Raw genomic sequence first — 13,509 nt, forward strand, 5'->3', positions numbered from 1 at the left:
ACGATTCTTCGGAGTTAATAGTTTATAAATAATATTATTACTTACAAATATCAGTTTATATATATATATATATATATATATATATATATATATATATATATACACACATATATACGGATTATAAATTTCTCTTTGGAGGCAACGTGCGCCTGGTGGATGGCTACGAAAATTCGCACGACAAGGGGGCCACTGTTGAGGAAGTTCTTTGGCAAAAAAAGGTCCTTTGTGCCTTGCGGCCAATGGAGAAGAGCAGAAGAGCTGCGGAAGAAACCACGAGGACGACGATGTCGATTCAGAAAAGGTGGTGGGGCCGCCTCGTATTCGTCTCTTACATGTGTGGGAAGAATCTGTACGACATTTAAAACTTTGTACTTATTCAATAAATAGAAGAGCGGTGAAAGATATTACAAAAACTACGGTAAAAGTACTTTGAAATACATTGATCGTCACATACTGTGTATATATATATATATAATGTGTGTATTTTTAACAAATTATATTTAACATACATTTAATTTTTTTTTAAATAAAACTGTCAAAGTAATTTTGAAGTTTCTAATCATTTTCATCTAATTGTAGTATAATATGAGCCGATTTTGAAAATGATCTTCTGTCTACGTTTCTGTTCGAATGACGCTATTAATCAACACACATAATCTGTATGCTGTATCTAACGAGATAAAAAGACAGAAAGAGAGAGAGAGAGAGAGAGAGAGAGAGAGAGAGAGGTGGGAATCTCATCTTACTACGCAACGGCGCTGAGACGAAGGAGGGAGGATGAAGACGAAGGGTAGAAAGAGAGGCTCCGACCTGCGAGGGAGATGTATAAAGGTGCAGATGACAAAACCAAAGAGCCGGCGAACCAAATGCTTCAATGCAAGCCGAGCGCTTGTCCGAGACGTATCCGGGCGAGATTGACTTTAGTCGAGAGCGATCACGTTTTTTTCGAAGAAGTTTCAGCGGGAAAGGTCCAATCGACGATTTCCTGGTGAAATAAATATTGAATTGCGGTGTCCGATCGACGCGAAAAATTCGCTCGAATATTAATAATAATTGAGTGGAAATCAATGAGGGAAGATGGCAGGATATGTCAATCTTGGTGCATCCTTTATTGTCCTCGTCTTGGTGGTCCACCTGGAACAGCTGATCCTGCACAAACGAGGTATCATTGTTAGTCCAGAGAATGATTGATTCGCTTAGAAAATTATGGAAGATTATTAAAAAAAAATTTGATCGTAAAGATATTCGTAAAATACAAAAAAAAATTTTTTTTAAGTTAATTTTGGCTTTTATAATATTTCTCATAGCATACACATTTTTGACATATAGATGACATAAAGACAATTGTCTTTACATAAAGATATCATGCAATTTTGAAAAATGTTAAATAAAAATAAAAATAAAAAATAAAAATAGTTTAATTTTTCAAATAAAACATTCGATTAAAGCATGAATTAAAATATCCGGAGTAAATCTTTTAAAAAATTAGAAATTTAAAAATTTAAAAATCTTTTAGAAAACTATTAAATTTTTATCGTCTTTTCTATGTAGAATCAGCGAATTATAGTTGCTGATATTTGCGATCAACTAAATTTCATTGCGTCGCGACAGCACTCAATGTATATACAGGCGTTAAGCGAATCATCCTATTAGTTACTTCTCCATTGATCTAGACTCATTTGTGCACGCAGAATGCTACATGAATCGCATTCGATATTTCAAAACTACAAGGCATTTCCAAAGAGGAAAGTTTAATCGCCAATATATTCTATTAAAAAGATATCAGTAATATATATAATATAATATATACATATATAATATTAAAGAGAGATTATATGAATACATATACACAAACAAAATTGTTCTTAAAAGAATATTGCTTCTGGCGATTTTGTATAGAATTTCAATTTTCTTAAAAAAAAAAAATTAAATTTAATTATATATAAAATTTAATTAAATATATAATAAATAATATAAAATTAAATATATAATAATTATATATAATAATAATGTAATATATAATTTAATGTCTGCGATATACTCATCATAAATTTAATATTAAAACTTAATATTTAATATTCAAACTTGTAATAGTAGCTTTATATAATATTAAAAAGAATATGCGCGATGCCCATATACGTAATTTTCGTCGATTGATATAAATTAATTTTCATATTATATGATAGATCAAACAGATTGAAGGACAATTGAAAGTGCTATATTGGAGGAGCTCTCTAAGCTCTTCTTAGAAACTATTTACGTATTAGATTGATATATTTTGCAAGATAAAATATGCGACTCGCATCTATCAGTGAGAAAATGTTGCACGCCGTCTCTCCGAGATTTCGTCGCTGTTATCAGTATGCAAAGCATATTTTTTCCACAGTTTTCTCAGATAGATATTGATAAATTCATAATTTTCCTTGTACAATTTCTGGTAGAATTATCATATAAAAGAGCATTATATATTTATATTTATAAGAAAATATTAAATTCTCTCATATTTAAGTTATTGCATTATTGAAATAATATATAAATAGAAAGTTAACTTTTTTATAAAGCTGGCAAAAAGATTGAGAGAATGATAAGCTTGACAAGAGCCAAATAGGTTTGACCTAGTTTACCACTCTTCTAGAATCAAAGATAAGACATTCGTTGTTTAAAAAAAAAAAAACCATGCAGTTGCACGTCTTTTTTCTGTCGATTTAGTTTAATTTTAATGAGAGATTCAATCGAAAATAATCGGTAAATTTTAATCGAACTTATTCCTACAAATGTAAAATATACTAAATTAAAATTAAATTCCCTTCAATGACATACTATTCTTGTTCTCCGCGAGCAAATTTACACATGTCTCGCTTATTTTTTATCGCCCGAAATAGCGGCGGTTGTCGAGGGAAGAATGGAAGCTCAGTTCAAGAAGTGTTGCGATCTGGGCACTTCTTGGGCCCAGGAGGGCCTTAGGTGCGAGAAGTTTACCGGGCCGGTGGCCGGAGTGCCGAGGGTGGAGCAGGGCCTCTGCCTGGAAGCCGTAGACATCTGTTGCATTCGAGCCTACCACGAGCTGGAATGTGAGAGGGGAAAAGCCGACGCGCGTCAAGGTCTCGCGTGCGTAACAAGTACGAGCGCCAAGTCGAGGACGTCCTCCGGCCGCGGCGATCATCATCGCGACTGTTGCGAGGGCTGCAAGCTAGGTGATTTTTTTTTTTAATAAACTTTTACAATTTATCTTGTATATATAGAGTGTTTCTAAATAAATGTGAAAAATTTTAGATGATTCTTTGTTGAAAATTAAAGAGGGTCTTTTATAATATAAATATACTCCTATATTTGAGAAATTATACTCCTTCAAAGAAGATAAAAATTAAATTTTTTTTTTTAAATTGAACAAATTAAAATCCATTTATTTCAATATTTCATTTATTTATTATTATTTTGTTTCACTCATTTTTTTATTTTATTCTAAAATTCTCATAACTCGAATTCTATGCCGATTAGCATGATGCTGTGCATGCATATTTTATTTATTTTTTCTTAAAAACTATTTACCAAAACAATTTTACCAAAAAAATAAAAGAAATAAAAAACTTCTAAAGGAATCAAGCTTTCTATACATATATTTTTATCTAACATATATTTTTAGATAATCACATTCTGGTCTGTTAAAAAGTTCTAATAAAAAATTGAATAGGGGTTGTTAGTTTCATCCCCTTATAAATACGGGAAGACTAAAAAAATGTTAATAAATATCCTTTCTATCAATGGAAAATGTTCACCAAATTTCATTTTTCTAACTTGTCCAAAATTTGAAAAAAAAAAAAAAATAAAAATGTAATTTTCATCTTCCCTTTTGTAACTCCTGAGGGAGGAATATAGGAGCATATGTTTATATAAAACTTCCCTTAATTTTCAAGAATTTTTCTAAAATTTTTCGCACTTATTTAGAAACATCTTGTATATCATATCATCGAAAAACTTGATGAACTTTTATTCTCGCACGCATGGATTTGACGAGTGTCTTTCAGGTATCCTCGCGGGATCTATGGGTCAAGGATGCTCCTTCAAGAGTTTCTCCTTTGGTATACCATGGGATCCCGCATTCTTAGAATGCTGTCGTGAAGCGTCGCCGAGCTCGACGACGGATCTTACGAGTGAATCATCGAGCGGAAGCACGGAAACAGATCTCGATTTCTCGTCATCGTCATCATCACCATCGTCGCCATCACCGTCATCGCCGTCATCATCGTCATCGCCGTCATCGTCGTATTCGACGTCGCCATCGCCGTCATCACCGTTATCGCCGTCATTGTCATCTTCTTCATCAACATCGCCTTCATTCTCATTGTCGGATGATGCATCAGCTACGTTGTCGGAAACCACATATTCGATCCCAACTCCAGGTATAATATATAATTTATACAAAGATGCTCATCTTATAATTTATCTGTAGGATATCTCTCTAATTTTAAATAATAAAATAAAAATTGTGAAAAAATTAAATTACTTACAATACTTGAAATTGTTTGTTCTGTCAATAAACGTCAAATCCCTCATATTCTGCGAAGCATGTGGGAAGGGACATTGTTCGTAACTTTTTTCCCGCAAGCGTGACTTTAAATCGCGCGTTCTGATTTTCACAGAGTTGGATGATATCTGTCGTCTCATGAAAGGCATGCTCTGCACTGACATTTGCGTACCGACGCCGGGCTCGTATTATTGCAAATGCCGTGACGGCTTCACTTTGTTGGAGGACGGGAAGACTTGCAGGAAAGATCTGCCGACTGACAGGTACGCGAAAATAATATAGGTTCTTAATATAGATATTTTTTACATAAGAAAATGAATGAAATGAATAAAATATGATGTTATCAATCAGATAACAATAAGAAAGGATTATTATTATAATTAATTATTGACAACAATATATTATTATAATTAATTATTAACAATATATTGTGACTTTTACAAAACATTGAAAATTAATTTTATCACCTTAGTTTCTATTATTAATAATAAAAATATTAATAATGAAATTTTTGCTTTAAGATGCAAATCGACTCACCCCTGCGAACAACGATGCACCGACAATGGGGTGGCTGTCATATGCAGCTGTAATCCAGGATACGATTTGGCTAATGACGGACGTTCGTGTATTCCAAAGTCTCCCAAGGATAATAAGAAAGCAGACGTAGACGAGGATAACGAATTATCGCCGTTGTGTCCATCGGGTTACCGTTATAATGCCACTAATCAGGTGTGCGACGGTATGTACATACAATTTAAAATATAATCTCTCAAATGCAGGTAAGAGCAAGTGACGTATAACATTCAAAATTCATTATTTTATAGCGTGAGTAAGAAACGCGTCTCCTTGCCTAATGTCAATGCTAACGTCAGACACGTCAATGTTTTATATTTCACGTACGTTACAACTAGAGATGTAAATAGGAAAAAATATTTTTTTTTATAATAAACGGTTCTTTTTATGAAAAAAAATCTTTTTTCAAATTTTTTTTTTAGCTATTAAAATCTTTATATTTTGATTACTGCAAATTGCTTTTTTATTATTTTTATTATTGGCTATATAATTATGTAATTATATAGTTATGTAATTACTGTTTTTAATTAATAAATTTTTGTTATGCATCTAATTGAAAATTATCCGAGTTATATCAAGTTTAATATAATTTGCCGCAAAAGTCTTATTAATTTATTAAAATTACTTTTGAAAAAAAATAAATTAAAAATATAAAAATTTTATTTAACCTTATTTAACTTTTTTTATTATATTAATAAAAAAATATTAAGAAAAAATGATACTATATTATAAAGTAGTGAATGAGTTATTATTATATATATTATATATAAAAAAATAATGAAAAAAAACGATCTTTTTCAATAAAAAAAATACATTTTTTTATTAGAAAAAAACTGGTTTTTTTACATCTCTAGTCACAATACTGTGTCGATTCTGTATCGCTATATGTTTTGCTAGAGCACTGTTAACTCTGTCTTGTACCTCGCTTGTGCGAATTGTGATTGAGAGAATCCGTATCTCTCTCTCGATTTTCTTTATTTCGACGAGATTAATTGTCCTATCTCAATCGCACTGCGCTATACCTGTCTCCACGATCGTGCATTCGCATGTGATCCTAACTCTCCGTCGACAACTGATCCATCCATCAGACCTGGACGAGTGTCTGGAGCGCGACGTGTGTCTTGGCGGTAGATGCCAAAACACCATAGGATCATACGTCTGCATCACGGCGAGATCTGTCAAAAATGCACCCTACGAATCTTGTCCTCCGGGATATCAATGGGAGCTACGTATAGGTGTATGCGTAGGTAGATATAATTAAAAATCATCTCTTATTTCGATAAATCTATTCGCAAATCGAAAATGAGCAAATTAAAAATCGATATCATACTACGTTTTTTTTTGTCAGATATCGACGAGTGCACCGTCTTATCGGACGCTTGTGCCGCCGATAAGCCGTTTTGCGTCAACACGCAGGGTAGCTACACGTGTCTGGAGATGACCGGAGTGAAATCTTGCCCCGCGGGATTCAAGTTTGACAGATCGTTGCAGCAATGCAAAGGTAATGTCGCATAAATTGTCATCGGATAGTTAAATTTTAATTCGTGAAGTAATATTAATAATTTTCCATGGAATTTTCTCTTCTCTTCTCTATCTCTCCTCACTTATCTTGTTAATCAGATGTGGACGAGTGCGCGGAGACTATTCACAGCTGTCTGGCAGATGTTGAGCAATGTCGAAACACCGAGGGTGCTTACGAGTGCGACATAAAGTGCGAGGAAGGATTCACGTACAGTATCGGGCTGGGTGCTTGTGTCGGTAAGCATTCTATTCTCTATCGATGATATTCATTGAATTCTCTTTGCATGTATATACGCACTCAACACGATCGTCGTTTCTTGACAGAGTGAACTTTTGAATTTAACACTCGATCCCCTCCTCTACTAGGCAGGCATGTAAGAGCATCTCGTGACCTGCATTTTTTCTCATCAATATAAAAGATTGATCAAATACTCGTGAACAGCATCGTTCGATTAACTTGAAAGTGAGTCTGATTGAATTTGATTCTCATCCACGATGATCTCATTCCGCATGCAATACCGCCTCATCCTCGCATCTCCTTCACGCATGTGAGTAATGAATTAAATTTTTTGCTTCTGATGATTAATATGGGATTATTATTAATCAATATAAAAATTGTACATGCAATTGTTAAATTAATTTCATTAAAAAAATCTAATCTCATAGTTATAACACTAGATCTTTTTATTTCACATTTTGTTTCTTTTTCTTAAATAAAACTAATTTCTTTAAAAATAAATATTACAATCTTTACCTCTTGATTTTCTTTTAGACATAGACGAATGCATCGAGTCGCACAATCCTTGTCCTGATCCCAGCACAATATGCATTAATACAGAGGGTGCGTATAAGTGTATGAAATCTCTCTCTTTGGCGAATCTACCTCCGCTTCCGCCAATCGAGAAAAATCTCACAAAGGATCTTGCCGCTCACCAAAAGGATTTGACCACGCGACGAACTTGTTCCGCGGGATATAAACCAGCAAACGATTCCGAAATGACGTGCATCGATGTCGACGAGTGCAGCGAACAATTACATTCTTGCGAGCACGACGAGAGCTGCATTAACGAGCTCGGTAGTTACAGGTGTGAAAATATCGCGATATTTGCTAGAAAAATAAAAATCTTATCAGTTTATACTAATTTGAAAAAAAAAATTAGATGCGTACCAGTTGAAAATAGCAATACATCCATTAAGGAGAGTGATGACAATCAACGCGATGATCGACATAGCCAGGGATACAAGTCAGAAGAAATGAGCGTTGCTTCGCCGGTGAACGAGATTGAAAACTGTGGCAGCGGCTACTTTGTCGACGGAAAATCTCGCCGCTGCATCGGTGATTATTTTTTATTTCTTAGAATAATATCTTTGGATTTTGCATGTAATATCTTTCAACTTCGTTGAAAATCATAAATTTATCGTAGTAAAAGGATGATAATTTATCATAGACGTCGATGAATGCGTCAACGGGATAGCGGCGTGTGGATTAGGCGAACGCTGCATCAACACTCAGGGCGGTTACCGATGTTCTCCGGCTTGTCCATCTGGTTTCCGGGTGCGCAATCATTCTCAATTTTCCGTCGAAAACGAGATCGAAAAGTCTTGCGAGGACGTGGACGAATGCAAGCTCGGCCTGCACACCTGCAACACGTTGACTCATTATTGTCTTAATACGAACGGCTCCTATATTTGCGAAGCGTTCACCACCACCACCACCACCAGCACTACTACTACCAAGCCTACCACGGTCAATAGCATAATAACAAGGAGACCGTACATCGGTTCACACTACAAAAAAGTCCATATGTCCAGAAGTAGTCTCGTGAGCAACATATTTCTTCATCCGGCAAAAATAAACTCTTTAAAATTGTTAATTTAATTATCGTAACTTCTATTTATATTTTAGAGCACAGATCGTTATTGGTCCACGGAACCGTGTAGATTGGGATATAAAAGAGATGCGAACACGGGCTATTGCGTGGACATAGACGAATGCGCGGTTGGTCCAGGATGTCGTGATCATGAGAGATGCACGAATACGCCAGGAGGCTACGATTGCTCGCCCCTCTGCAGCGCCGGCTGGTATTTTAGTACAACAACGAGGGGCTGTCAGGACGTGGACGAGTGTCTGTTAGGTCGACACGATTGTCCTCAGAGCACGCACAGGTGTGCAGTCTTTTATATGAAAAATGTATTTCTCACAGAAACTACCATTTTTACAATAATTCATTTTTTTTTGTTTACAATAATTTTTTTTTAATATTTCTCTTTATAATAATTAGTATCAGGATTTACAAATACCAAATATGTTTGCAATTTTCGACGCGCAGATGCGTCAACACCAACGGATCCTTCATCTGCGAATTGATACCGCCCTGCGGCCGCGGCTTCAGACGAGCCTTCAATGGCACCTGTTTGGACGTCGACGAGTGCTCCGAGAACCTGCACAACTGTCGGCTTGATTTGCATCAGTACTGCATTAACAAAGAAGGCGGTTTCGAGTGTTTAACCAGGCTGCCCTCCTGTCCCTCCGGATACCAATATTCTTTGGGCAGTCGACAATGCGAGGACATCGACGAATGCTTGACCGGGCAGTACAATTGTGATGCAAAGTTCTCCGAGAGATGTGTCAATCTGCCGGGTTCATATAGGTGCGTGAAGTCTCGATTAGTTGACTGAAAATGCGAGCATTTTATTGCTAAATAAAATATCGTAAAAAAAAATATTTATATATAAGCTATTAACATTTAAAATATCATTTCGCAGGTGCGAAAGATCTCCTCCTCCTCGTCAACGTCAACGACCCGCTTGTCCTTCCGGCTATCGATATCATACTCACTTTCGCATGTGCAAAGGTACACATCTAATAATTTTTCATAAAATTATATAATTTGTAAATCGTATTTATAAATTGTAAAAATTTCTTTTTTTTACTGTTATATTTTAAACAATTATATTTCTAATATATATTTTTTTCAATTATAACATATACTATTATATAAAATTTGTAGAGCTCCCATATTAACAACAACTTTAGATATTTCTTATATTTTCAGAACTCTTCAAAACAATATCAAACCTTGTCAGGTTGCACTGCAGCATGTTCAAATAAATTTCTCTAGGAAATGCATAGTGAATTATGTTGTTGTCAATTTTGAATATATTTATATGTATAATTAATTAACAATTGTCTGTGCATAAATACTGTACGACTAACAGAATTGTCTTGTGTTTCGCCTTGTTCTACGCTATTCCTATTACTTTCAACTATGCTTTTTATTAAAGCTGTTTAACTTGAAAACATAATAATATTTATTTTGCAAACAAATATATAATGTTTTATTATTTCATCTTACTTAAAGAATTTCGATAATACTCTAATTATAAAATCATCTGTTGCAAAAAGTATTTTCAAATTTTGGACACCTGATAAGTATTTTATTTGGTGTCGTAGACGTGGATGAGTGCGCAGAGGGATTAGACTCGTGCGGCGACGAAATCTGTTACAACCAACCGGGTGGTTACAGCTGCGCGAAGCCGCCTGTCCCCGTCACCAGGAAACCGACCACGGCTGCGATGCCGGCGCCGGCGAACCAAAAGTGTATGGACGGCACCAAGTTCGTGAGAAATCGCGGCTGCGTCGACATCAACGAGTGCAGGGAGCTCGAGGATGCTTGCAGCAGCAACGAAGAATGCGTCAATACCATGGGCAGCTATCTATGCACCTGCAAGACCGGTTTCAGGCGTGACAATCTCACGCAGGCTTGCGTCGACATTAACGAGTGTCAGTTGCAGGTAACGATGGTTTTAATCGTAAAACGATTTTAAATATAAATATAAATATAATGTCTTTTTTTATCTGAAAGAAGATAAATTAGAGAATCTCTCAGTTTATATCTTTTTCAATAATTCTAAAATTTTTTTATCTCGAAGGAGAACGACTGTCTGCCGACGCAGCGATGCGACAACACGATCGGCAGCTACACGTGCACGCGTTTCCTGCCATGTGGCACCGGCTATACCTTGAACGCCGCGACCGAGATCTGCGAAGATGATGACGAATGCGTTCTTGGTACCCACGATTGCGCACCTGGTTATCAATGCAGGAACACCCTGGGCTCATATCGCTGCGATCGTATTCCGCGTACATCAACTCCGCAGGCACGCATACCGACTCCGCAGACGCGCACATCGCCGATGACGACGGCGCGGATCACTTCGACGACGACGCCAAACACGACTGGTACTTGGACGAATTGTCCGCGCGGCTTCGAGCCCGGTTCAGGTGGCAAGTGTGTGGACATAGATGAGTGCCAGGCAACGCCGAATCCTTGCGGCAGATTGATGCAAATGTGCATCAACACTTTGGGATCCTATAGGTACGATCAAAAATTACATCAGCAATTAGAATAAGTGGATTAAAATCGTAATCTTACAGATGCACGTCCAGAGTAATTTGCGGACCCGGTTATACCCTGGACCCCGTGTCTGGGCAATATTGCATCGATGTGGACGAATGTCGGGAGGGAACGCACGAGTGCGGCAAAGGACAAACCTGCGCGAACAGACAGGGTGGTTACCACTGCATCTGTCCGTCAGGTCACGCGCCTGGGCCCAACAACGACTGCGTCGACATCGATGAGTGTAGCATTTACGGTAGCGGAATTTGCGGATCGAACAGTCGCTGTGAGAATACCGTTGGCTCTTACAAGTGCTTATGCGACGAGGGCTTTGAAAACGTCGGGGGTGCTGCTGGTGCTTGCAAAGTGAGTTTATTACCGATATAATATGATCACAATTCTCTCTTATCAGATTTTAAATATCAGCTGAAATTAATAGAAATGAAACATGAAATCTTGTGAGAGAACACAATTTGATCATCTCCAGAATGCAAACTAATTTTCAATTATGTTTTGCAAACAAAGATTTTTTTTATGTCTGTTGCAATTATAAGACACACGTTTTAAAAATAAAATATGACACATACATATGTTAAAATATTAAAAATTACTCACTCAACATTTTTTTAAATTATGGATGACATTTATAGGATATCGACGAATGTCAGCGAACAGCAGGGCTCTGTCAGCACGTATGCATGAACGTTTGGGGCAGCTATAGATGCGGATGCGAAGCAGGATTCAGACTAAATGCCGACAATCGAACCTGCAACGACATTGACGAGTGCACGGAGTTCAAGGACGACAATCTTTGCATCGGCATCTGCGAAAACACGCCGGGTAGTTACGCGTGCAAATGTCCAGATGGATATAGACTTGGCATCGATGGTCGAGCTTGCCAGGGTAACGATATCTTTCCTCTTCATGTAGTTTATAAAAACATAATTAATTATAAAGGTATTGAGAACGAAAATTTGTATGAGAAGAAAAAAGAGAAATGGAAGACATAAATAATTCATATAGCAATTATGTGATGTAATTGGGGGATGGAAAGTGAGAGTCTTACACGTGAGTCACGGTGTTGTAGCTACGCGAGCACGCATTCCACCTACACACTTATCCCGCAGTTAAGCGGAGCAGTGCAATTTGTACTTGACCTGATTGCGAAGCGAACTGGGGCATCGCTTAGGGTCACCGGCGAGCACGAACGCTCGGCTCCTCGCAATCTCCTCAATCTCGCGTAATCACGACATTCACGTCGGCGCGGTCACGATTTCGCCACGTGCCGCCATGTAGATACCTAATTGTTTCTCAACTGTATGTGTGTGTGTATTTGCAGATATCGACGAGTGCGCGACCGGTCAGATCTGCAAGGAACCGGACGAGATGTGCCAGAACACGCGCGGTAGCTTCCGTTGCAATCGAATAAACTGTCCTTCGGGATATCAGCGGGACCCCACGAGGAAAAAGTATATTAATTTTTTATGTTAGAAATAATAAAAATTTCACCAATTATTTGATTATAAAATAAAGTCACGCGAGTACCAACCAATTTGTCATTTCAGCCGTTGCGTACGCTCCTCAAGATATTGTCGTGTAAACGACCTGGCTTGCCTTCGGTCACCCTCGCATTATTCCTACAACTTCATCACCTTCGTGAGCATGCTTCCGATCCCGTCGACCGGTCGATTGGAGCTATTCACCATGAGAGGAAGCTATCAGCCCGATTCGACGGTACAATTCACCATGGCGTTGGTGGACGTGCGTGCACCGCCAGGTATCACGCGCGCCACGGAATCCTGTTTCTCCCTGAAGAGACCGGCGCCGTCTCAGGCGGTTCTGGTGCTGACGCGCAGCATCCCCGGGCCGCAGGAGATCGAGCTGGATCTCACTATGGAGATCTATCACAATGCCGTGTTCATGGGGAGCGCCGTTGCCAAGATCTTCATCTTAGTCTCGCAATACGAATTCTGAGAGAAGATTATTTGAATAAGAGTAATTAGTGGAAAGAGTACAGATTAATAGAGAGATAGGAGATGATCGTAGAAAAAAATGATGTAATTGATTTTTATTGCTTCTTCTATTATACTTGACGGAGAAATTCAAAGGAACAAAAATATTATTTTATCAAATTATATCATCTTATTATACAGGACAATATTTTGGAAGATACGGAATCTTTCTTTTCTGATTTTAAAGATTGTGAGGATCAAACACGCACAGATTTTATCTCATTAAAGAATATAAATATTTTTCTTCTAGGAAATATAACAAATTAACATTGTAAACGATATATATTTAAGCACTTAATGTACGAATTTTTTATTGTTTGCTCGATTTTAGAGAAAAAAAAAGAAACATTAAAATAAATATACTAGTATTTCAATAGTAGATATGTATAAAAAACAAATTAAATGTACATATAAATGCTTGTATAAGTTATATGTAAAGGACTTGGAATAAACTTACATTAGATGTAGAATATGAAAT

The 13,509-nt window shown here is 37.0% G+C and overlaps 1 protein-coding gene across 1 annotated transcript; it reads left to right on the forward strand.

The window, feature by feature from the left end:
* Positions 1–889: 889 nt before the first annotated feature.
* LOC126854980 (fibrillin-1-like) lies at positions 890–13,508 on the forward strand. The gene is made up of 20 exons (XM_050602217.1): positions 890–1,162; positions 2,883–3,194; positions 4,026–4,400; positions 4,641–4,788; positions 5,047–5,264; positions 6,187–6,345; positions 6,447–6,599; positions 6,719–6,856; positions 7,392–7,704; positions 7,780–7,955; positions 8,068–8,441; positions 8,526–8,785; positions 8,950–9,270; positions 9,386–9,474; positions 10,074–10,414; positions 10,553–10,998; positions 11,058–11,385; positions 11,670–11,922; positions 12,359–12,488; positions 12,585–13,508. The coding sequence occupies exons 1-20, from the start codon at positions 1,078–1,080 to the stop codon at positions 12,991–12,993; spliced, it is 5,028 nt and encodes a 1,675-aa protein (XP_050458174.1). The 5' UTR covers positions 890–1,077; the 3' UTR covers positions 12,994–13,508.
* The last annotated feature ends 1 nt before the right edge of the window (position 13,509 follows it).

Source organism: Cataglyphis hispanica, chromosome 15, assembly GCF_021464435.1.
Source record: "Cataglyphis hispanica isolate Lineage 1 chromosome 15, ULB_Chis1_1.0, whole genome shotgun sequence".
NCBI classification, from domain to species: domain Eukaryota; kingdom Metazoa; phylum Arthropoda; class Insecta; order Hymenoptera; family Formicidae; genus Cataglyphis; species Cataglyphis hispanica.